Source organism: Chionomys nivalis, chromosome 1 (assembly GCF_950005125.1).
Source record: "Chionomys nivalis chromosome 1, mChiNiv1.1, whole genome shotgun sequence".
Lineage (NCBI taxonomy): Eukaryota > Metazoa > Chordata > Mammalia > Rodentia > Cricetidae > Chionomys > Chionomys nivalis.
In genome coordinates this window covers 196,434,747-196,461,678 of record NC_080086.1, presented here as the reverse complement: position 1 = coordinate 196,461,678, position 26,932 = coordinate 196,434,747, and the positions used below count along the sequence as shown (strand labels likewise).

Below are 26,932 nucleotides of genomic sequence, written 5' to 3'. Positions count from 1 at the left end.
ACCTCTTCTTTCCTTCTTTCTTCTCTATTTCTCTCTCTATACATATTTCTCTATCTCTCTTTCTCTCTTTCATATTGTTGTTTTGTTTTTTTGTTTCTGGGCAAGGCTGTGTAACAGCCTTGACTGTCCTGGAACTTACTCTATAAACCAGGCTGGCCTTGAACTCAAAGATCTGCCTACCTCTGCTTTATGAGAGTGCCACACCCAGTCCTTTTTGTTCTTTCTTTCAAGAAAGTGTTTAATGTTATAATTCAACCAATGAGTCATAAACACTCATATTTGGGAAAAGAAAAATGTGAGCTGAAAATTAAAAAGAAAGATGAAAAATATCTTAGATTTATTTTGTGTGTGTGTGTATATATATATATATATATATATATATATATATATATATATATATATACCCGAGAGTTCTGCAGCACGTCTGCTATAGTGCATGTGCAGAGGTCAAAGGGCAGCTTGCTGAAATCCATTCTCTCCTTCCACCACGTATGTCCCGGAGACCAACCTCAGGCTGCCAGCAATGGCAAGCACCTTCACTCATGAAGCCATCTCATGAACCCAAAGCATTTTTATTTTGTTTTGTTTTAAAGAAATAAAATTTTAGGAAAGGGAAATTTGGATAAGGAAGAGAAATATTTTGTAATTTTCACACAGTGTACCCTGTCACTGGCCTGTTCATCGTATCTGACTCATCCTAAGTGCCCCTTCTTCTGAAAGATCTCCAGTGACATCACGAATGACATTAGTCTTGCCGGGCACTCTGCATCAAATCCCTCTGGTTTCCTCCTGTGACTCTATTTCCCCCTTGGTGCTTGTGCTGTGTGTGTTACAGCCACTCACAAGCTCCTCCTTAGATCCTTGAAGCCCCGCTTGACTCTTTCCACTGCCAAGAAGGAGTAAATTCAACCAGTCCTGGGGAGATGGGGTCTGACAGATCTCCCATGGGTGCCACTTCACAGTGTCTTGCCCTCTACATTGGCATCTTGCCTCCCACTACAGACTTGTCACTGTCAAATCATAGGATGCCACCGAGTTGGACGTGAACATGAATGAGTGGGCACAGTAAGAGTGAGGAGGCCCAGGGGGACTAAGAGGAGATGATATTGCATGGTAAACTCTTCCCTCTTTCTTGCCTTGGTGAGATCATTGTGAAATGAGGTTCGTGTGGCCTCTTCAGCTGTGTCATCCCTGACTTGACAGAGCTTTCCCATGCTTCCCCACGTATGTATTTCCTGGGTCGACCATAACAAGCTACCATCAATTGTATGTATTAGGACAACAAAAGTTATTATGGCACAGTTCTATAGAGTGAGGGCATGAATGAAGGAGCTGGCAGAGCAATGTTAGCAGAGCCCTGCTCCCAAGTTGCTGTGGGAAGACCTGTTTTCTGACTTTTCCAGTTTGAGGCAGCATTCAGTGAGTTGGAGATCTCACACTCCAGTGTTGGTATGGTATCTATTATTGTACACCGTCTTCTGTATCCGTCTGCGTTCTAGCTGATTAACATATATAATATATATATATATATATATTACATATTATCATGTGTACTATAGTAAGACTTTGTAACTACCTCTGCAGTTATTTTTTTAAGTAAGGTCACATCTGAGGTATATGTGATAGGAGTTTAAACAAATATTTTAATATAAAATTTTAGACATATGGAATTTGGATAATGGGAAATATTTTACAGTTTTGCAGGACATAATTCAACTAATAACATTTTCCATTCTTTACTTCAGGCTGATCTCTGACTTAAGTGTCCTAGGACTGAAACCTTCAGAACGTCTTCCTACAGGGGCGTTTTCTAGTACTCCTCCTGTGAGGTCATATGCTCCTCATAACCCACCAATGAGGTAAGCCTGCTCTACGAGAAAAGCTCACTTTACTCTGAGACTCGGGCACAACGTAAGTGATGTTTTCTTCCCCAGAAATCCTGTGAGGTTCTGGTCCACTGTGGCTCAGTACCTAGTGACATGCTTCCTTCATAAAAGAAAAATCCTTTGTTATTTATGAGCTAAATTGGGCTAGCCACTAAAAATTTTAATTTTCTAAATTCAGTAAGAATGTTGATAATTGCAAATTAAAAATTTAGCATGGAGCCCTGAGGGACCCAGGCAGACATGATGATTATGCCAGGCACAAACTGACTCAGAGACCCCACCTGGCCCACTGCTTCCACAAGACTCATCTTACTCTTGTTTGTTACTAAATGCTACGTGAAAATTCAGTTTAAGTATTTTGGCATAACACTTGGTACACAATCAACATTTAATAAAGGTTATTTTTATTAGTGCCTGCAGGTTTGTTTGTTTGATTTTTTATCAAATTTTTCTTTTAAAACTGAGTACAGAGAACTAAGCCTTCTGGAGGTTGTTTCTAACACCTTGTGGGTAAGGCTCTGAGAATGCCATCTACACGGAAACTGTAAGAGGGAGTAGGTGTTTAAGAAGAACATAGTATTGAATTGCTGTGGCAAAGACATTGAAATTAGAGCTGGGAATCTAATTGAGCATCTTTATAGGATTAAAGAGCTTTCAAAAAGTTGGAAAATAGAGAGACATTCAATGCTGAACACAGCAATTTCTAGTCAAATCTCACCATGGGAAACTCTAGAAAACTCTGGAGGAAAAACTACTACAAAACAAAAGTTAGTGAATGCCCACTGAGCCAAAAAACAAACAAACAACGCCCCCAGGCAGTGGAAAGTAAATAGAAGTACAGCACACGCAAGGCTTTAATGTCTTACCTCTTGAGAAGTTCGTGTGCTATAGTCTTCAGGTGGATGAGAGAATGCTGTTGTTCTTCGAATTTAAATATTTCCACAGTAGAATCCATGTGAGGATGGTTCACAACATAAAGATACACAGTGTTGTCTAAAGGGGTGGGTAGGTATAATTTCAAAGAAAGATGGAATTTCCAAGTTTACTTTTCTTGCAACCATTAATAGACTTCTTTAAAAACCTGATAACCTCCCAAGGCTTTGGTTTTGTCTTGAGATGGGGTCTTGTTGTGTTACACAGACTTACCTTGAAGTTTTAGGCTCCAGTCTGGAGTGACTGGGACTATATAGACCTGCACACTACCTTTAGGTATCTTGCATGTCCATTAGATGGATCAATAACACCAATGCTAGATCCTTCTTGTTTTGAAGAAACTGAAACTCAAACTGGCAGGTAACCCACTGATTTTTACCAACACCAAGGAACAGAGCTAACAGAAGTGTTCATGCAATGGTCTCCGGCCTCACCAGTAGAGCCTCTCTAAGGAGAGGCTACAGCATTACAATGGGAGGTGAACACCTATAATTTCCCTGGATGGTCTTCCAATACATGACTGAAAGCAAGCTAATCTCTACTGAGAATGTTTAGGACAGGTCACAAATATTGACATTTCAACAGAAGTTCAGGAAATCACAGGGCATGTGATTGTGTTAAAGCAAACATAATTGTTCTCCAGTTACACAATGAACTTCTAGCACTAGTCAAATGCCCGAGGTTCAGTAGCAACTTAGTGGACATGAAAAGTCAATATGCCAAAGGAAACAAACCAGCTAATTCTGCATATCATCGGCCTCAAAAATGTCCCCACCTTGCTGTTTTCACTCTGGAATGTCAACTGCTGTGAGACTGACAGTAGTGGCCTTTGCGGACTTATCACAAGGCAAGAGTCTGAGTTTTTGAGGGACTGGCCCCATCCTCTTGCTGTGAAACTCATTCTATGCTTGTCCCTTTTCATTTCCTTCATGTAGACACCAAACATGTAATGAGGCAAGTCTGAGTCCTCACATGCAAACTTTACATTCAGAACCCCTGAGGACACTGAGATCTTCTGTGCAAAATATGGAGAGCTGCTCCCCAACAGGGAAATCTCTTCTTTGGTCTGATCTTACTGTGTTATAGGGCCCAGCTGTTGACAACAGAACATGGGTTGGGTTTCAGGTCCTAAGCAGACGCTTTTGAAAGATGGAGTATGGTAATCATTCTCTCTGCCCTGACTTTACCCATTCTTATGCTTCTACTGGATCTTCCTTCCATAGATAATTATAAAGATAATTATGTTTTATCTCCTCACTCTATCCTGACTGTTTTCTGTGTAATGTTTTGGTCTGGTGAATTAGTCCCTTAATTAAGAAAGGTGAATAAATGAATAAAATGGGCTGTCAATCATACTACATTCAAATTCTGGAAGTCCACATATAAGTCTGGAAGTTAATCCACAAATTAATCCCATCTTAGAATACCAGCTGCTGATAACTCTAACATCCTATGCAGCACAGTGTCAGGCAAAGAAGGTTTGATGTAGGGGATTAAGTACAATGTGGTTCCCTAGTTTTACCCCATAAAAGACACAAGGTATGTAAAACCACCTGGCTTCTCACTCTGAAGCAGCCATTTGCTCAGCCAAGTCAACACTGGGCTGCATTTCTCTGCACTCCAGCTTCTCCGTGGAAACGTTTTAAGAAGTATTAAGTGGAGTGTTTAAAAGCTGCCCGCCCCACAAAATCCATATTCACGTGCCACTGAACACCTGCTTGCTCAGTTCCTAGTCTGTCTCAGTCACTGTTCTTGACCCTCAGATTCCAGTAATAAATGTGTGACACACACTTTTATGGTGAACATGCCCAGAGAAGACAAAGGAGGAAAAACTAGTGAGTAAAGAAAAACAAAGAATGCTAGAGAAGGAAGAAACCACTCTCTACAATGGCACCTGCATGCTCGAGGGACTCACACATACAGCAAATTTAAATTAATTTGGTATTAAGGGCTATGAATAAGCAAAATGTATCAGAGATTGTTATTTTCAGAGTGGATGATGTGTGACTTGTTTGGAAGGAGTTTCTGGAGATATAAGTCATATGTCATTAAAATTGGTCATGTAAAATTCAGGGAGTTTCAGTATATTCATAGAGTTGTGCATTAATAACCACTGCCTAACTCCAGAATATTTGCATGAGCCCCAAAGCAATCCCTCATTGTTTAGCTGTTTCTCTCCATTTCCCCCTCTTTCCAGGCTCTGTCGACTACTGGTCTACATTTTGTTGGTATAATTTTGCCTACTGGATGCTTCATGTAAATGGAATCAGTCAATTAATAACCTTTAGTGACTGAATTCTTCCATGTAGTGTAGCATTTCCAAGTACATCTGTGTCATAGCACCTACCCCCAACTCATTCTTTCTATTGTCATATGGTGCTCTACTGGAGAAATCATGCAGCCTATTCATCAGCTAGTGGGCATGTGGGTGCTAGGAGGAATGCTGCTATGACATTTGGGTAGTCACATTTGTGTGGAAGTGTTTCCAGTTCTGTTGCTCACAAGCCACAGAGTGAAGCTGCCATGCCACGTGATAACATCACACTTGGAACTGACATTTGCCAAGGGAGTTGCATCATTTCAAAATGGGGCCCAATTTCTCAACATCTTGGCTTGTACTGTGTTTATGTGTTTGTGTGTGTGCATGTGTGCAGCTCTTTAAGAGGCCCTGCCACGAAACACTTAAATGGTGTTGATGAAAAGCTGACAGCATGCTTTTCAGTTTTCAGCCATACCAGGAAAAAAGCTGCGCCATTTTAAAATACCAGCTTTCTGGGCTGTCCTGCCAGGGCAAACTCTAACTCTTTCAGGCAGGAGGTCTGACTCCAGAGCATTTGAATGTAGTCTGTGAGCAGAATGCTGCAGTTTGCTTGCTGGCAGGGACCTTGAAACACCATAGAGTTGTGGCATAAAACGTGGCTACAGCCAGTACCTCTGCCATGAGGCTGAAATCTCAGAAACCTAAGAAATGGGCTGGATCTAGCCATCAAAGACATGGATTTAATCCTCTCCATACTCCTTAGCAAATTAAAGATTCATGTAGTAAGAAAAAAAAGAGATATGCAGTAAAAGAAAGATTCAAAGTCGAAGAAAACCTCTAAATGGTTTACAGTGTGTTAAAAATATATGCAGACTAAAGATTAAAGTTTTTAAAGTAAAAAAGAAAGAGAATAGTTGGGTGTGGTGGTACACACCTTTAATCCCAACTCATGGGAGGTAGAGCTTGACCTCTGTGACTTCAAGGGGCAGAGGTAAATTGACCTCTGTTACTTCAAGATGTGGTAGCACACACCTTTAATCTCAATGCCTGGGAGGCAGAGACAGACAGATCTCTGTGGGTTCAAGGTGTTGTAGCACACACCTTTAATCCCAGAACTGGTAAGGCAAAGGCAAGTGGATTTCTGTGAGTTCAAGGACAGCCTAGTCTACAGAGTAAGTTCCAGGACAAAGATACACAGAAACCCTGTCTCAAAAACTAAAAATAAAATTAAAGAAATAGAGGTTAAAATAAAGTGGCGTAAAGATGGAAAATATACAGAGAATCTTGATACTGTATGCTATTATCCTCTCTTTGAATTGTTTGTAAGATGAGGAAGGAGCAACAGCTGCTAAAAGATAATTGTTTATAATGCTGCAGAATTAATCCAAGATATATATTCTGAAAATATGTTGACTTCAAAATTGAAGTAAAAAGGTATGTTACTTTGGAGAAGAGATTTTGCTTTTGTTTCCACAGGAAATGAGAGGCTATGAATTCATTCTGAGTTAAGAAAAATCCTGGTTTGATCAAGGAAGACCACCTGAGAAATCTCTGGTAGGAATAGATGGCCCAGATATCTGAGTTCTTCTTCCAGAACAGGTTCAAGACTGCTGCCTGAGATGATCAAGACTCACAGGAAACTCCAGTCAGGACTTGATCATAATTCTAGACACAAATATAGAGTTTAACACAGCTTTGTGCTGTGTGCTGGTGGGGTGCCACAGAGAAATTTTCCCAACTCAGCAATAGCAGCAGGAAAAAAGCTGCGCCATTTTAAAATGTGGCTTCCTGGGCTGCACCACTGGCACAAATACCAGCTATTAAGCATTTAAATGGCATTTTTGGGCCTGGATGTTTGTGTGTCCACTTAGGGACAGGAACAAAGTATCTGAGAATATGCTTGTGGCTCAGCTCTTCCTGCCTAGACAGACTTAGACAGGTAGGAGAGCATGGTAGATTCCCACCGCCATACACAGAGATGTTTCCAGGCCACACAGTGCTCTGGATGGCAGATTTGGCTGTAACTCAGAAAGGAAGAGTTTATTTGCCTCACGCTCAGTCTCAGAGTTAAAGTGCTGAGTGTGACTCCTACCTGGTGGCCCCAGAGCTAGCAGAAATAGTACGTTCATCATTTTGAAACTGGAGAGAGGTGGAGCCAACATCCAGAGCAGCTCCTCCATGCTAGCAGTGCAATGCACATGGCTCAGAGGCACAAGTGGCTCTGCCATGTTGGACTGGGCGGGGCAGGCAGGCAGTACCTGTATTTGACCTGGGATTGTTGCAACTTAGATTCCTAAGAGCTTAGCATTCTAAAAGCTCTTCAAGACAGTAGAGAATTAAAGACAATGCAATAGGACAGATTCAGACATAAAAGACTTCTAAATTGGTCATAGTGTTAGATAGACATATGTAGGCTTGTGAGAGAGAAGAAAAAGTATTAAAAAGTCATAAAGTAAAGTCTTTAAAGAGACAGGGTACAGATAGGTATAGATTAAAAGAAATAAAGAAAAATGAGCCACGTAAAAATGGAAAATTCACAGAGAATCTTAATTATGTATATTATTGTATTTTCTTTGAAATTTTTGACTGCAAAGGAGCTAAGTACAGAGGCACATCTCATTGTGTGGGCTGCTAAGATAAAGCAGGACGTATATTATAAAGGTATCTTGACTTCAAAATTTGGGTCTAAGTATATGATGCTTTGGAAAAGAGGTTCTTTTGTTTTCACAGAAGATGAGACTCTGTGGATTGCTTCTAGACCAATATGGTATAATAGACCACGCCCTCCTGAAAGGTTGCTTTAAATACTCTCAAAAACTTACTTTGCTCAACTGCCGACTGAGATGAACCTAGCAAACAGGATACACCATGAAAGACCTAATTAACAGTGCCCCCATAGAGCACGAAGCAGTTTGGAGAGAAAAAACTGTGCCCATACTCCCAAATATTGTTTATAATTTTTTTTACATTTAAAGGGGGATATGATGTAGAAATGAATAATTTACATTGGTATGAATTTTGCTTTGTTGATATAAATTTAAGGTCAATTATGTTATATGTATATGTATTTCCGATCTTGATTAAGGTATTGTGATTGTGTAATTCATTTAAAAATGTAACGTATAGGGGGCTGGAGAGATGGCTCAGCGGTTAAGAGCATTGCCTGCTCTTCCAAAGGTCCTGAGTTCAATTCCCAGCAACCACATGGTGGCTCACAACCATCTGAAATGAGATCTGATGCCCTCTTCTGCTCTGCAGGCAGACACACAAGACAGAATATTGTATACATAATAAATAAATAAATAAAAAAAATGTAACGTATAATTAGGAAATATAGGTTGTTAATGGATAATCATCAATAATAGTCAAGCTTGTAGTCATGTAATTAGATTTTCTAGATGTGCATAGATATATTTCAGATGGATAGGCATTCTTCATATCTTTCAAAGACTACAGAATATGGCATTTAAAATGTTTTAATAACTTAGGGCTTTTTATGACAATGAGACACATCTCTCCTGGCAGCACCAAGCTACTTCCTGAGGAAGATGGGTTCCTTATGGAGTTTGATAGTCATTTGGGCAAGAAACTGCTCTTGCCTGCACATGAAGAACCCACAGAGAGAGGACTGCAGAACTTTCCTATAGGTGAGATGATCCTTCGGGGTTCCTGATTCATGAAAGAGTCTGCAAGACATTCTGTAGGATACAAAAGAAAGTGACTGAACTGTCTTTGAATTTTCCTGCTTCATGAAAATGTCTGCTGGATATTATGGGCCTGTAGGCTGAAGATGGATGCCCCAATGGTACAGAATAACTTTGGGTGACTGTCCAACAAGAGAGATATCTCTGTCATTTCTAGAGTTTTGGAAGGTGCTTACTTCTTGTGTACTTAGGTAATACTATATCCTTCTGGAGTCTTTGATGGAGTTGAAGAATGGATAGTCATAGTTATAGTTTTCCATTGCTATGATAAAAGATAAAATAGATATAAATATTTTAACTGTAATTCTTGCCTAATAACTGTTTTGTTGTATGTAATTTTACTTTTACTATGTTAAAGTTAAAGTCTTTCTTTTTTATTTAAACAGAAAAAGGGGAAATGGTGTAGGAGGTCCTTTGATATTTGTGTTGCTTTCATTGGTTGAATAAAGAAAATTGCCTTGGCCTTTTGATAGGGCAGAAACTTAGGTAGGAGGGGAAAAGAGAACTAAATGCTGGGAGAAAGGAGGCAGGGAGAGAGCTGCCATGGAGCCTCTGCCAGGTCAGACATGCTGAATCTTTCCTGGTAAGCCACGACCTCATAGTTCTACACAGATTATTAGAAATGGGTTGAATCAAGATGTAAGAATTAACCAAGAAGAGGCTAGATATAATATGCCAGGCAATAATTTAATTAATACCAATTCTGTGTTGTTATTTTGGGGGCTAAGTTAGCTGGGTGATGGGACACAGCCCGCCACTTGTCCTACAACACAGGTGAGTGTGTGTGCATGTGTATGCTCATGCATGTGCATGTGTGCATGCATATATGTGAGCTGTTTGCACATGAGTAGATATCAAGTCTAAAACAGGACACTGGGTGTCTTCCTCTATTGCTTCCTGCCATATTGCTTTGAGACAGGGTCTCTGGCTGAACTGGAAGCTCACTATTTTGGCTACAACAGTTGGCTGGTGAACTCTGAGGACCCACCAGTCTCCTCTCTCAATACTGGAGTTTCAGAAATAAACAACCATACTTGGTTTTTTAGGTAGGTGCTGAGGATTCAAACTAGGGTGTCTTTTCTTGAAGATCAAGTGCTGTTACCCACTGGTCTATGTACCCAGCCTCTTGTCTCTTTTATTATTGTCATCCTTGTGGATAGGAGAAGTGACTTATTTTGAGTTTATTTGCATTTCTCAAAAGGCTGAAAATGTCAAACACCTCTTAATATCTTAATGAGAATTTGTAGACTTTCCTAGTCTATTTGTCTATTTCCTACTCTAAATGTCTATTCAGATACCTGTCCATGTTTACATTAGGCTATTTGTCTTTTGGGTATTAAGTTGTGTGTAAATAGTTTTATGTCAACTTGCCACAAGTTAGATTCATTGAAAATGAAGGCACTTCATTTGAGAAAATGCTCCCATAATTTCCAGCTGTAAGGCATTTTCTTAATTAGTAATTTATGTGGAAGCCCCTTGTGAGTGGTACCAAACACAGGCTGGTGATCCTAGGTTCTACAGGAAAGCAGACTAATCAAGCTATGATGAGCAGGACAGTGAGCAGCACTCCTCCATGGCCTCAGCATCAGCTCCTACATCCTGGTTCCTGCACTGAGTTCTTTCTCTAGTGATGAACAGCGATGTGGAATTGTAAGTCAAATCCTTTCCCCCTTAGTTTGCCTTGTCTTCTCACAGTAATATATATATATATATATATATATACACATATATATTATGCTCTCTTAACCAGACATATTATTTTGCAGATATTATCTGTCATTCCTTAGGTTTTTTCACTTTCTTTGCAATATTTTTTGGTACAAAATTATGGTTTCAGTTTTCACGAATGACATATATCTATGCTTGCCCTTATACTATGATTTTGAGTGTTATATTACTAATTTCAAAAGTTTGTATATTGATTTCTCTGAACAGTATTCAAGCAGGTTATGTTAGTCAAATAAGAAAAAGAGTGACTTCCTCCAATCTCTCCTATCCACTCTTTTTCAGAAAAATGTTTTAAAATGCTTTTTGTGCATATTAAGATTTCTGCAAAGATTGTGCCCATTTCTTTGGTGGACTAGCACCTGCTCTCTACCGGTAACCCAGATGCTGAGAAGGGATCTATGGCATCTCTCCCTCCACGTCCCCTATTCTTTGTCACTTGGTTTTACCTTTGTCGACGAAAGTACTGATCCCATGCGGGTTCAGTGATTCTTTGTCAAATCCATCACTGATTTTCAGCGCTTGTGCCTTTGGATTTTGTTCATTCAAATCCATCAGAAAAATTCTTCCTGGTTTGTCTGGTGCAAAATTTGGCATGCCTGGATATTTTAATCCCTTTAGAAACAGAGAGTCATTCTACACTGATATGCATATTTAAAGAGTCAGTTTACACACACACACACATTTAAATGAAAGTCTATACACACACTCTTATTTAAATGACATTTTCATAGGGAAGTCAGAATCTCAAAGCCAAACAAAAATGTTCCAGGTTCTGCACTTCATTTCCATTTTGAGGATTTTTCACTCTGTCAGCTGTAGCCATTATCTGATCTGGGGGAAGGGGGTCAGCAATGTCATTCCAACCTTGGCTATGAATACAGGAAGAGTCATATTTGAGATAACGAACCATTTTCAGTTTAGGAAGAGTTAAACCACAGATTACAATGCCAGGGACCAAGCTGTGTTACTTTTTCGGAGTCCTTTGGTCTGCCTAGGTCTCGGGGTACTCATCTATAAAATGAAACAACTGAAACTTTGATGGCTAAGATCTTTCCGATCTTGATATCTGAAATTTTTCTTTCCTGAAGCATAGCTACAAGGTGTGTGGCTTAATTTTATTGTTCTTTTCCCTTCACTACTTATACTATGTAGTCATAAATGACACCAGCCACAATTCAGTGCAGGGTGCTAGCATCATAATGACTTCTGATTTATTTTGTTCCTATAGGAATTCTGAAAATTCTAATTTGAATATTTACTCCAATGAGTACACAAAGTTTATTCTAAAACTTTGGACAGTGACCCTTTCGACCAACAGGACTAAGTATTTATCACAAAAAATAGACACCCACAAGGTACTGAACCTTTAACATACCCCAGTTCCTTGTGTCAAACCTTGAGGTTGGTTTATTCTATACCAAGAATTAAACAGTTATTTCATGATCACATATCTCCCCATCACTCTGATTTAACTCAAAATAGACCAGCTTCTTTCCTCCCCCTCAATCACTAATCTAAATATTCTCCTTTCTAATCCACAGTCTCTCTCTGTTTCTCGTTCTGCTCTTACCCTTGCAAATACATATACTTACTTATTGGTCCTTCCGTTGCCCTCTCACTTTGGAGCAGGTGGGAATCTCTGCATGTCCCCATCCATATCTTCAAGTGTTTTGAAAAGATTTAGTCATTCTTACTTTATGTATATGCATGTTTGAGTATATGCATGTATGTGTTCCACATGTGAGTCAGGTGCCCTTGGCAGTCGTGGGATACCATGAAACTAAAGTTTTTAGATAGACGTGAACTGCCATGCTGATGTAAAAGCATTAAGTGATCTTAACTGTTTAGCTGTCACTTCATCCTCCAAATTTTTCTTAGAATCCTCCTTGTCATCCAAGGCTTGAACCTCAGTATTGTTGGAAGGAGGTCTCTGAAGCCATCAGAGCAGTGTTCTCCATTCCTGCAGGATCGTTCTTCACCATGCCCGAAGGAGGGATAGGCAGGGCCTTACTCTCAGATTGTGTTTCTAGGCCAGATTCTGTCCACACCAAGTAAAGAACCTCTCTAATAAAGCCACATCATTTGCTTCTTTAGCGGGTCCTCTCTCAGCTCTTTCTTATACTGGCCAAGCTCTTAAGAAAGAGGACACACCTTCAGCCACAAATGGGACAGCTATGTCACAGTAGCAAGCCAGTCAACATTCTAGCAGGGAGCATGGAGGAGCTTGTGAGAAGCTATTGACACTCGATGGCTGCTGGGAGATGAAAAGTAAATTTCCTTTAGGACTATGGCCTCTGGTGGGTCAACCAAGGTCCAGTGAGCATATGGGCATCACACACTGAAGTCTGTGTGCAACTGAAAAGAGGGAGAGGTGGAAAGTTGGGAAAAGGTGAGGATATGGGTACCATACATAGATCTGGGAAGAATTAGGGAGAAGAGTGGAAATGAATCTGATCAAAATAAATTGTTGGAAATCCTCAAAATGCTATAATAAAGACTCTAGTGAAACCCCGTCACTTATGCTATGCCTATGACAAGAAGAGGAAGACATCCGCAGCCACTTTGAAGACTGCATCCCAGCATCACCTGCAGTCAACATTGTCACTCTGATTTCTCTTTCACCCTCACAGACAACCCATTCTCTTTTCCACATACGTATCCTCAATGCATTTCATCTCATGAAGTCCACAGCCCATTCTGCGTCACTCTGAGTGGTGGTTGAGCGCACACGTCTCTGGAAGTACTATGGCAATTCATGTCAACTGCCTCTGACTCCTTTCTGTGAATGACTGTCAGCACTTCTGCGTCATGTCTTGAGGAAGAGACACCCTCCTGCTCTTCATTTCTGTCCCGATCCCCTACTCTGTAGGACACCACCCCCTCTTGCTTTATTCCTTATTTTTCATTAGTGACTTAATCTGTGGCCTGGAATTTTGTTCCCATTTCTCATTCCTGGAAACAAATCTTTCCCTGAATTTCTTCAACTATGTATTTATCTCCTTGTTTCCCCTGAGGTTTCTTAGAAAGATCACGCATCCTCATTACCCACTCTCCTTTCACTGGAACGAACATTCTACCTCCTGTATTATGGAGAAGCTAATTCCAGGTCGTGCAGAAGTCTCCAAGTGTCTTCCTTGACTGCATTTCTTCTTTCTCTGTCGGCAGCACTGGGGCCCTGGACACTACAGAATGCCTCCTTCCTTCATGACCAAAAGTCAGAAGTAGAGTTCTGAAATAGAATTTCTGTCTCGATTTCTGCCTCTTAGACTTGTCTTCCTTCTGTCCTCATAACCCTTCCTCCCCTGTGCTCTCTCCTTATAGCTTTCGTTCATAAAGCTTCAGTTATTTCGTGTCCCTCAGTGATTTTCACGTATGTTTGCCCACAGCCTGTCTCTCGTGCTGTAGCTTACCCCCCACCTCTATCCCCCACCCCCACCCCAACTCCCTTCTAAGGTCAGCTTATCCCCCCACCCCACCCCAACTCCCTTCTAAGGTCAGCTTTCAACCAACTTGTCAAAAACCAAAGTGAAAGTCATCCCTGCAACCCCTCCCTCCCAGGACTTCTGTTCTTCTCAGCTAAGGGTGTCACTATTCTGTCACACCATAGAATTCACTTCTCAGCTGCCCTCTCTACATCTAATCCATCAGTAAGTTCTTCGGCTCAGAGACTGGCAACACAAAAGAGGAAACGTTAAGGACATCTAGCCATATGGCTGCCATTCATGTACAGCCTCCTTCTGCCACACCATAAATACAAAAATGATCTCTACGAGTACCTTAATATCATGGGAACATAGGAGGACACTATCATCCAAACAAAGAGACCAGAATGAAAAATATTTGATAGAAACAGGAGGAAGGCACTGCACATAAACTTCGCCTGGAATAAGAGTGTTAAGGAAACACTCTCAGAGGAGGCTGAGGGTTAGTTTCATGATGTTCTGTTGGCTAGAATTGGTGGCAGCAATCCTGCTGTGTGCCGGTAACAACACACAATTCCACTCCTACTACATATCACTGAAAATAAAGACAGTCACCCTGAGTTATCAGCTTGTGATTTCCCATAATGTACTGAAGGTATTTGTGGACATTCACTGAAACCTTCCTTTGTCATTATTCATCATTAGACCTCATATGTCTAGTATTTTGCTTAGTGCCTGGGGGATTGGGACAATTGTCTGTATTCTGTTGATTATATTTTAAATAAACACTGATTGGTCAGTAGCCAGGCAGGAAGTATAGGTGGGACAACCAGGCAGGAAGTAGAAGTGGGGTGAGGAGAACGGGAGAATTCTGGGAAGAAGGAAATCCATTCCTCGGCAGTCCTGTCCCATCCACAGAAGAAGCAAGATGTGACTGCCTCACTGAATAACGTACTGAGCCACATGGCTAGCATAAACAAGAATAATGGGTTAATATAAGTTATAAGAGTTAGTAAGAAGCCTGAGCTAATGGACCAATCAGTTTATAACTAATGTAGACCTCTGTGTGATTTCTATGGGACTTAACGACTGTGGTAACTGGGCAGGACAGAAAACCCCAACAACAGGGTATTAACAAACATATCCAAGATCCAGCTTCAAGGAACTTAAAGTCACATGATGTCACAAGAAAATATCAGGATAATGCGGTCCATCCACATCCAACAGCAGAACCAGAGAAGGCTTGCTGAGGAAGCCACATTCCTCCACAGGGAGGCTTTACTGAGAAACAGAAGTTAGCTGGCAAAGTGGGAGGATGGAAGAATCCTTGTCACTTTAGAAAGGCTAAGAATATGTATTTGCATAGAATAACTCTGAATCTGAACATTGTCAAGAGAGGCAAGAAGGTCATAGGAAAGACCCAGGAGAACAAGATATTGAATGCAAAGAGCAAAGAGCTTAAATCCTAAGCTTCAAGTAGGAGTTCCTAATTTGCAGAGCGATGCAAAGAGAAGGGTGCTACCATCTCTCATGCACTGTTTGGTATGAGAATGCTCCCTTTCTGCTGAGCAAGAGCTGTGCAGCTCTGCTGCCGGGGAGGCATACGGCAGGAACAAGCATTTCCTAAGAGCAAACACAGCTCCTAACTCTATGATAATCACTTTTGCTGGTCTGTCCAGCATAGCCCTGAAAATCAAACTTGACAGTAGAAAACTGAGGCCAATAAAAAAGAGCCTTTCCAGATAGTTTTATCTTTGAGTTTGAAGGAAAAGTGAAGAAACAGAATCCTGCCTCCCACCATCTAAAATTGACTGTGCCCTTCTCTGTAGTTTATCTGCCAACTTAAGAATCTGGAAACTTGGGCCATGCTTCCCTAGGATGCCTTACTTCGAGCCAAAAGTATTTAAATTTAGAATTTATGTAAGTTAGTGGTTTGGGGAAAATTGAATGTTTCCATATGTAATTCTAGACACAAATTAATTCACACTAAAATTGTGGTAAATCCAATTTTTCAAAATATTGGAATCAAACTGTGGACTTAGTTAGGAAGTAGAGTTTATGACTGACACGCACACATCCCTGGCTTCAATCTCTAACAAACCCATATGAACAACACCAGCAAGCAAAACCTCAGACCCTATTCCAATGTGCTATTGGCTTGATAGATCCAGGACAGTCTTCAACATCTAATAAAAACACTTTTCTTTTGTTTACTGATTTTTCCCCATCCCCTAGCATAGCTTCCTGGTCATTTAACATTTGTCAAAGTGGTATTGAGAACAAAATACAGTTTCTTCTCTATTCATGGAAACACATTGAAGGAATAGCTGGGAGTACAAGTATTGATGTTAAACTCTTTAACTTATAGCACTCCATACATAAGCAAGCATGGCAAGAACACTGGTTAATGCAAAGATGACTATCAGACACTGAGGTGGCACTCAATAAGGCAGTGATGAAACTGAGAAGCAACTAGACAGAGCTGAAGACCATCCTGAGAGTCAAATGGACATCAATGCACTTTTCCAGAGACCGTAGACAAGGATGCAGCTGCGCACAGTGAGCTACCACAGGAGGCAGCCAGAGTCAGGTGTGCCTGCGGTGTGCTAATTAGCCTTCCAGATTGCACTTTGGCTTTTGTAGCTGACTGTTCTACCCAGAGGTGGGATGAACATGTAGGGGTCCATCTGGCATCTCAAGCTGGAAACTTTAATGCCCTGTCTATGCTGCTATTGATGTGAGCATCAGACTGGTTGGCAAGTACTCACAGTTGAGATAAAAGCCAGTCCACTAGGAAGTATATCAATATCTTCAGAGCCATTCTCTGCAAAAACACAAAACAGAAAATAATCACAAAAATGCATATGTGGAGCCTTCAAAGAAAAAGTTCAATGGCCTAAACTTTTGAGTAATTTTCAAAAGCGCATTGATGGTTTCACCCATTTACTTGGGAAACTACTGTAATGTTCAGGAATCCCACTGATGGAGTTGCTGTTCTGTTAGCACCCCTGAGTCCATCTCCACGAGCATTAAACTCCTCTTTACATTTCCATTTTTCTGAAGGAAAGTGCAAAACAAACTACTGTATAAAATGAAATTCATGTCCTAGGTTGATTCTTTAAGTTACAACTTGCAGGAGGTGTCCTGAGAAAGTCTGTGTTGTTCCCTATGAATGGCTGCTCCTCACATACTGAATGAGAGAATTCAGGGATCACGGAAAAGCTTCCAGAGAAGTCTCCCTCCTACCATGTCCCCCATTCTACAGCCTGTCAGATTGAAACATGCACAACCACACTGAGAAATTAGCCAACAGGTAATCCGTGTGATAATGTTCCTTCTTGGGATAGGTTGTGGCAGGAGATTCATTAGGAGGAGTTGGGTAAGTTCACTTTCTCCATCGGAGCCTTGAGCATTTCTGTGGAAAGGAGTATGCAATGTGTGAGTGGGATGAAGGGGAGGATGGGTTCTAGTAGAGAGAAGACCTCATAAGACTTGGGGAAGGAGCTGATTCGGATGTGATGACTGTCTGATACAGCAGACTGTATTCTGCAGAATCGGAGTTCAGTCAAATGCTCCTGTGAAGATGTGACAGTCACACTATTTCACTGTATTCTCTCCCCTTGAGCCTGAGGGAACTCAGAAGCTGTCCTGACAAATGGAATGGGGTGAGTGTAATGCCATGTGACTTGCAAGGCTAAATGTGAGCCCTAGATGCCCTGGCACAATCTCTCCCTCCTCTTCATCCTTATGTTCCTTCTTCCTTTCTCTTCCTCCCTCTCTTTCTTCTATCCCATCTAGCCCCCATCCCCTCTCTCCAGGATGTACCTTGCATGCCCTGAAGTGAAACACAAAAGTCTGGTTTTTCAAAGCCACAGAGCAATGTATGTAGAGAACAGAAAGATGGGGAGAAGTACTCTAATGTGTATATATTCCACACTTTCTTCATCCATTCTTCCATTGAAGGGCATCTAGGTTGTTTCCAGGTTCTCGCTATTACAAACAATGCTGCTATGAACATAGTTGAACGTATACTTTTGTTGTATGATAAGGCATCTCTTGGGTATATTCCCAATAGTGGTATTGCTGGGTCGAGAGGTAGGTTGAACCCGACTTTCCTGAGAAACCGCCACACTGCTTTCCAAAGTGGTTGCACAAGTTTGCATTCCCACCAGCAATGGATGAGTGTGCCCCTTTCTCCACAACCTCTCCAGCAGAGGCTATCATTGGTGTTTTTGATTCTAGCCGTTCTGACAGGTGTAAGATACCCTTCAATGGAAGAATAGATGAAGAAAGTATGGAATATATACATATTAGAGTACTACTCAGCAGTAAAAAACAATGACTTCTTGAATTTTGCATACAAATGGACGGAAATTGAAAACACTATCCTGAGTGAGTTAAGCCAGACCCAAAAAGAGGAACATGGGATGTACTCACTCATATTTGGTTTCTAGCCATAAATAAAGGACATTGAGACTATAATTCGTGATTCTAGAGAAGCTAAATAAGAAGGTGAACCCAAAGAAAAACATATAAGCATCATCCTGAATATTAACCTTCATCAGGCAATGAAAGAAGACAGAGACAGAGACCATCATTGGAGCACTGGACTGAAGTCTCACGATCCAAAGGAGGAGCAGAAGGAGAGTGAGCACGAGCAAGGAACTCAGGACCGCGAGGGGTGCACCCACACACTGAGGCAATGGGGATGTTCTATCGGGAACTCACCAAGGCCAGCTGGCCGGGGTCTGAAAAAGCATGGGACAAAACCGGTCTCGCTGAACATAACGGACAATGAGGACTACTGAGAACTGAAGAACAATGGCAATGGGTTTTTGATCCTATTACACGTAATGGCTTTGTGGGAGCCTAGGTAGTTTGGATGCTCACCTTAATAGACCTGGATGGAGGTGGGTGGTCCTTGGACCTCCCACAGGGCAGGGAAACCTGATTGCTCTTTGGGCTGAGGAGAGAGAAAGACTTGATTGGGGGGGGGATGGGAGGTGGTGGCGGGGAAGAGGCAGAAATCTTTAATAATTAAATAAATAAATTAATTAATAAAAAATGCTACTATGTAAATAATACAAAATAAAATTCAGAAATATAAGAAAAAAAAAAAAAGAAAGATGGGGAGAAAAGCCAGAGGATCCCAGGTGCCTTGTTACCAACTTTGAGTCACCTTTGCTAATGCAAATGGAACAATTGGACTTTCTTCACAAAGCCCTGCCAATATCATAAGAAAAATAGCTAGGATTTTCTAGGTTTATTTTGAGACAGTGTCTCCCTACATAATCCAGGATGGTCTTGACCACATGATCCTCCTGCCTCGGCCTCCCAAGCTGTAGAATTACAGCTATGTGTTACTATGTCCAGCCTTGTTGTTAAAAGTCACTAAGTGTGGGGTGGTCTGTTATGCAGCCACACTAATTGGAACCCAAGGGAAACAGGTACCTGGGGAAACAGATTACTAGGTTATCACTAGGCAACTGGGAGAGAGCATGGGTGGATGAGGACAAGAAAACGAGAATAAAGCTGAAGAAAAAGTAAATTTAAACCAATAGAATGGTGAGCAGCAAGTGCTGACAACCAGAGACGGGAGAAACTACCCCCAACTGGTAAAACTAACCAGAGCTTCCCATTTCCTAAGCATTTGAATTAGTCAAGATTTACCCATCTCTGGTGCCCAGATGGCTTGAAAAACTTGATACTCTTTCCATATGGAGTGAAATGCACACTGGGAAAACCCACACATCGAATAAAGCAATTTTCAACACCACAGGTTGGCTACTTTTCTGAGGATTCTCCCATCTCTCTGCTCGGTCCTTCGTGATTTCCTGTTGCCTTTATCTCTCACTCTGTTCTGAATAGAGAATAAGGTCTGTCTGCCCTTGCCTGTTTCTCCAGTCACAGCAAGCAACAGCCCAGTCTTGTGCTCTCAGGTGCCACCCCGGTGCTCTTGATTCTCTAATCTGCATAAGTCATTCTTGCAAGTTCAGACTTCTACAGTCACCTGATGCTAAACATTCCACTGGTTCCTCATGTACAACAGGTTCCAAACAGAGCTAGAAGTTTCTTCCCTTCATATTTTCCATCTTTCAATGACAATGAATGGTGTCTATCCTCAGATACCCAGAGCAGGGAACTTGGAGCTATCTTTACCACCTCCTTTCTCTTTCATCCCCAGACATCACTTGTTTGTCATGTATGTACCCTTTTTTGTCATGTATGTACCCTTGTTTGTCATGTATGTACTCTCAAGTTTCTACAATAGTTTCTTAATAGGTCAACTTTGTTCCCCTAGCCTATTGCCTGTACTGATATTCATCTTTCTCAACTACCAAGTTGACCCTCTCATTTCTTTGTCTAAAGCCTTCCAAAGGCCTGCGGGAGCTAGCAGTATAAATCCCATGTCCCTGGTGGAGATTCAAATCCACCCACACCTTGGCCTAGGCTCAATTCTCATTGATCCTGCCTTTCTGGATCAATTCTAGCTATGGGATGCTTCCTTGAGTAGTTTATGAATGGCATTAGAGTCATTCATTTATACACATTCACACACACAGACGTCTTCCTCCTGGTTTAGCCCTTCCTTGCACCTTCCTTACCCCTAGTGGTCTGCAGGGCATGGGGGCACTGCTTCAGCTTTCCAAAGCTTTCCTGGCTTTAGCATCCATCTTTCTATGCAAACATTGCTGCCTGTGGGACCTTGATCATGACATTTTTCACACTGTGCCCCGTGTCTGCTTGTTAATATCCTATTTGACTGAAAGTTTTTTGGGAACAAGGCTGGGTTTAATTCCATGTCATATCTGTGTATTCTACATAACACCTGCCTTTTTTGTTGTGCATGCCCTCGAGGCAAGCTCTTTCACTTAATAAGTAAGCAGATTAGTAATTTGAACTTTGCCTCATTTCGGAGTTAAATGATATGGATGTTATCTCTGAGTATAGGTGTCCCAGTTTATAATGATATGATTAGGAGATTTCAACTCCCCAAAGAAATGAAAACGAAACCCATTCAGGAGAAATATTACCCTTAGTTCTGAATTCTGATCTTCCCAGTTCTCCCTGGAGTCTGAGCCATATCAGCAGAGGCTGATCCCATTCAGGAGGGAAATGATGGACTCTACAGTGATCCTCCCGCACAGCCCGTCTGGGAATGCTCGGTGAGTTAGGGGCCCAAAATGCATTTTTACTTACATTATTTTCAACTTAAAGGCATTTATCAATGCAAAACCCACATTGCAATTTAGCTTCTTGCTTAATTAACGGTTCTACAAGATTTTCTGAGTTGTGTGATCTCTGACTTGGCTCCTTTTCTTTCCCAAATGCAGTTTTCTATATCTCCCATGATGGCATCACCCTGGCCTAACATGCAGCATCCAGGGGGGCTCTGTTCTTCATTGCTTCCCCCAGAGCATGGAGACTATTTCACACCAAGGAGGGAAAGCGGCGTAGCTGGACTGACAGCATTTCCACCCCCACTCCCCACACACCAGGAATCTCATCAACAGGGAAACCAGTGGGAGGGAGCTACAGGGCCCTGTCCTCTGGGTTCTCCTCATACCTTTCAGTACACAGCTATGGTCAAACCCCTCAGTCACAAAGCTCTTGAAGAAGTAACTGTTACATATTTCAGTCCTACAGTGAGTTGCCATCACTTCAATAATTTCTTTCTTTCTTTTTTTTTTTAATTAAAATTTCCACCTGTCCCCGTTTCCCATTTCCCTCCCCCTCCTCCCAAATACTGTCTCTCCCCCACTCCCCTTTCCCTATCCCCACTCCTCTTCTCCTCCCCCCACTCCATTCCCCCTCCCTCTCGATACTGAAGAGCAGTCCAAATTCCCTGCCCTGCAGGAAGACCAAGGTCCTCCCACTTCTATCTAGGTCCAGGAAGGTGATCGTCCAAACAGGCTAAGCTCCCACATAGCCAGTTCATGTATTAGGATCGAAACCTAGTGCCATTGTCCTTGGCTTCTCATCAGCCTTCATTAATAATTTCTTTCTTTCTTCAATATTTCCCATAGTTCCCCAAGAGAGTGTCATTCCACTAGTTTACTATATGCAGTTTTATTATTTTATATAGTTTATATAAGTTGTGTTTATAATAATATATTTTATATAAAATTATATGCTATTTATATAATTTATGATTTCCCACCTTGGAGAAATGCCAGCTAAGTAAACAAATGGAATTCACTATGGAGTAGCAGCAATCTTGGAGACCAAGAAGGTGCAGAAATGATGCAAGGCAGAAAGGCACCACATACAAACCCGCAAATGTGATAATCCTACCCACAGAAAGATCTGATGCAGGGAACTCATGTTTCAAGTGTAGCTTTGGTGAGTTGCCAAGAGATGCCACATAACTTCCTTGCTGAAGGCATCCTCACCCTCATAGCCTTGGAAAACAAGACAAAGTTAATGCAAAAGGAAAGAATAGAGGTAGTGTTTACTGAAGGAAGAATTATTCGACCTTCTAAGCCTTCTTGTAAGAAAACTGAGCACACTTACAATCCCAGTACTTGGGAATCCAAGGGAGAAGGATTGCATAGCCATGGTTACATGGAAGACAGTGTATGAATACAATCAGAGGATGAGAAAAGAAGGAGGAGTAGGAAAGGAGAAAGGGGGAAAATAACCATACAAAAAAGGATAAATTAATTTTGTAAGTTTGCTCTTAGCTGAGGCTGGTGGCACAGCTGTAATCCCAGCTACTTGCAGGGTCCAGGCAGGCAGATTGCAAACATAAGGCATGACTGAGCTACACAACAAGTCCAAGGCCTGAACAACTGAACAAGACTCTGAGTGGTAGATGCAACCCAGGAGTAGGTTTTGGGCCCAAGCCCCAGTAAAACAAACAAGCGAACACACACACACACACACACACACACACACACACACACACCCATATGCATGAGGTTTTGGGTCCAAGCCCCAGTAAAACAAACAAGCGAACACACACACACACACACACACACACACACACACACCCATATGCATGAGGTTTTGGGTCCAAGCCCCAGTAAAACAAACAAGCAAACAAACACACACACACAAACACAAATAAGTTAAAAATAAGTTAAGTAACAAACAAACAAAACCCATCTGATTGTAAAGAAAAGCAAAGCTGAGAATGGCACAGGAACTTTCATCTGGCGATGGATCGAGAGAGAGACAGAGACCCAATTTGGATCAACCGTCTGAGCTCTTAAGGTCCAAATGAGGAGCAGAAGGAGGGAGAACATGAGCAAGGAAATCAGGACCACGAGGCGTGCACCCACCCACAGTGACAGTGGAACTGATCTATTGGGAGCTCTCCAAGGCCAGCTGGACTGGGACTGAATAAGCATGGGTTGAAACTGGACTCTCTGAACATGGCGGACAATGAAGGCTGATGAGAAGCCAAGGACAATGGCACTAGGTTTCGATCCTAATACATGAACTGGCTTTGTGGGAGCTTAGCCTGTTTTGATGCTCACCTTCCTGGGCCTGGATGGAAGCGGGAGGACCTTGGTCTTCCTGTAGGGCAGGGAATTTGGACTGCTCTTCAGTAGCGAGAGGGAGGGGGAATGGACTGGGGGGAGGAGAAGAGGAGTGGGGATGGGGGAGGGGAGTGGGGGGAGGGGGCAATGTGTGGGAGGAGGGGGAGGGAAATGGGAAACGGGGAGCAGTTGGAAATTTTAATTAAAAAAGAATAAAAAAAAATATATAATAAAAAAAAAAAAAAAAAAAAGAAAAGCAAAGCAGAGCTTCCTTTAGCTGTGTGCCTGCTGCGCCCTGCTAGAAGTCCTCCAGTGTGCCTACAGTGTTGCATGAAACCCTCTGCCGTGGAACAGTTTGGACTCCAGACTAATGTCTTCTTAGCTATCTCTGTTTAAATACCTAGTTGCCTTCTCTTGCTCAGTTTCCATTTAGTAATATTCTAGCTATTTACGCTTTCTGTTGCAATAAGACTTTTCTGGAATGCTTAGAATAAAAACAATGTCTTGTCAGTAGATAAGACATTATATATCATATCAGCATTAGACAACAAAGACTTCAAAGCATGAAAGAGAAAACCACCACAGCCCTAATCTAGGTGAACATCTGGAGCATCAGGCAACTAATGCAATCCCTCTGTGTGTCATTGTCTTCCACACAGCACTGATAGCCACATTGGCTTTGTAGATCTGCTCTGGGAATAAGGTAGGTGCTTGCAAAGGCTCACACACCTCTGAAATGGGAAAACTGGTGTTCTGTTTTTCCTAATAACCATCAGTATTGTCCTGTTATCAAATGGCCTGCGATCATCCCAGCATGCCCAGTTCTTCAATTATAAGTTATAAAGGCGTGACAGATGCAAAGCAAGGTGTGGTATGATTTTCTTCATCTCTTCTAAGCCAGCTTCCAAATACTAAAGCTGTTAGGGTCATCAGGGCATCGACCTCTGGATACAATATCAACTCTAGCTTTATTTTCTCAAATTCAGTTGACTTTTATAATTTGAGAATTAGAGCAGACGGCAAAAATCCTCAAATCTAATTATCCCTCTAAAATGCTTGGCATGCTCATGTTTTGAGATATATGTATGGTGAGAGAGAATATTACTCTCAGTATTGCTTCTCAACCTGTGGGACAAGACCTCTTGGGCAAATCTCTATCTCCAGCACTGTTCACATTATGAGTCAGAACAGTAGCAAAATTACAGTTATGAAGTAGCAACAAAAATAATTTTTATGCTTGGGGGGCCACCACACCATGAGGAACTCTGTGTGTGTGTGTGTGTGTGTGTGAGTGTGTTTCTTTTGTCATTTATTGGGGCTTGAACTCAGAGCCTCATTTTATAAGACTAAAAAGAAACCGAACTGAGTCACTATTGAGTGTCTGTTAAGACTTTTCTTATGAGCTGAGGAGGTGTGTCTTAAAATCAAGCAAAATGCAGTCCCCCAAGTTCTCTGTAGTCCCTTTAAATCCTGTAACTTGAGTGTCATATGCACAGCACTTGTTTAGGCTGAGACACACAGGGCACAGGTCAAACTGCTCTGAAGACACCTTGTGAGCTTCTATCTCGTGTTTGCTCCTTCCCAAAACTCTGTAAGCTGGTGATCTACATGTGCTGCACACACTCACCCTCCCCAGCAGAACCTCTTGAACACTTTGGTTTCTAAAACACCAAGGTCGCCCGGGGTTGTCACATTCTTCTAGTTTCCACCTGGCAGCACAAACCATTTCTAAGAGCATGGAACAGGGCTAGAGAGGTAGTTCAAGTGACACGGCACTTGCCAGCCTGGCGGAAGCCATGGCTCCTATCCCGAGCACCATGCAAACTAGATGCTGTAGGGCAGCCCTATGACCCCAGCACTTGGGAGAAGGAAGCAAGAGGGTGAGACGTCTAAGTTCGTGTTTGGTTATGTATTGTGTTCAAAGGCAGCCTGAGATACTTGAGAAATAGTTTCCAAAATAAAAACAAAGGATTAGAAACTGGGAAGAGGTAAAAGAATAGGAAATCAAAACCAAAGGGCTTCTTTTTCTATTTTGTTTTTTAAATATAAATACAAAGAAAAAAGAAAACACAAATTCACACCATAAAATAAGCTGTTTTAACTCATACCAATAAATCAGTCACAGTCTTTGGCCCTAGGGAGTTTGCAATCTGATAATGAAAGAGAACACCAGCTCAGAAATAAACCAAGGAGTAGGCGTGGAGTCAGCTGAGTCTCAGAGTGTTGTAAGAGTAAGAAGAAGTAAGAGAAGTAAGAGAAGAAGAGGCTGAGGCTGACTTCAGTGAGCAGCCATGGGAGAGAAAATGCCACAGCACAGGTGAGAAAGGCACAGGACACTTTTGGCGGACAGTGAGTAGAATCTGGCTGGCTTTTAGTTTTATTTTCCGGTAGCAAAACTGGAGGCTTGCAGCCCAGGTAAACATGGGAGCAGAGCCAAATAGGTGAGGCCAGTAGGAACAGAGGAGGCTGCTGCCCTCCCCCCGGTCTCCTGTGGAAGCAGGAGGGACAAAGAGGAAACCAATGCTCCCAAGAATTTTAACGGAACCTCCAGGGGATAAGGGGCCAGCTGTGGGTTGAGGAACCATGGAGGGAATGGCAGGAGTGTGACGCTGATGTCAATTAAGTCTGATTCTAAATAGACAACACTGGCCTTAGTGATGGAGAAAGGAAACCTTCAATTTGAGAGGCTGGAGATGTGACTGCAGGGTTGAGATTAGTATTTTTGAATGACATCTAGGCAGGCTGAAAGCCTGAGTACATACGAGAAGTGCTAGCCAGAAAACGTGGGAGGAAAGGATACCTGAAGCCAAGATTGTCAAGAAAAGGAGAACTAAAAAGGGGGGATGGGGGGGCAGCAACCAAGAAGCAGTGAAATTCATCAGAAGATGGAGAAACGCCCTTGGCATGAGGTAGTCTAGGAACTGTCGTGTGCAGAAGTCATGCCGCCTGCCACAGAGCAATTCGGAATTAAATCATTTTCCCAGCCCTAGGGAAATCATGGAGAGATGCTGCTGCCTTCTCTCGGTCCTGTTGCGTGCTTACCGAGGCCTTCAATCAGGTGGCAGTGCTGAGGTTCTGTGGACTTGATCTCCCGTGTTGAACTAAATCTTTCTCTGCAGAGAATGGAAATCAACATGAGAAACCAGGTCAGTGGTCAGAGCGCGGCATCCCAGGTCAATGTCAGAACAGACATGGAAGCCCTCTAGTCCCTTTCCTCTTTTATGGACGGCATAAGAGATAAGCAGGCAACGCCTTTGGTTCCTCGTTACATAATCCCTCTTACATAAGCACTGTGCCCACAGAAGCTAACTTCCCAATTAGCCCTGAAAGAATAAAGCATGGTTCTATACCAAATATAAGACCCCACTTGATGTTAGGCAGAAATGATCAATATTGTTCATTTAAATAAACAAAACAGTATTGCATCATTTTCCTAGGTATTATTGATTATAAATCTGCACTTCCTCCCTTTCGCCTCCTCTCGCTTCCTTTGCCCTGGTTATTTCTGTGAGGT

The 26,932-nt window shown here is 41.9% G+C and overlaps 1 protein-coding gene across 1 annotated transcript in view; it reads right to left on the bottom strand.

Moving 5' to 3' along the window:
• Positions 1-26,932, bottom strand: part of Pon3 (paraoxonase 3) — a 36,345-nt gene that overhangs the window by 8,225 nt on the left and 1,188 nt on the right. The window contains exons 2-5 of the mRNA XM_057780069.1: positions 26,461-26,531; positions 16,702-16,757; positions 10,958-11,123; positions 2,753-2,879 (exon numbers count right to left, since the gene is read on the bottom strand). Of these exons, the coding sequence (XP_057636052.1) occupies positions 2,753-2,879; positions 10,958-11,123; positions 16,702-16,757; positions 26,461-26,531 (420 nt within the window). The remainder of the gene's footprint in view (positions 1-2,752; positions 2,880-10,957; positions 11,124-16,701; positions 16,758-26,460; positions 26,532-26,932) is intronic.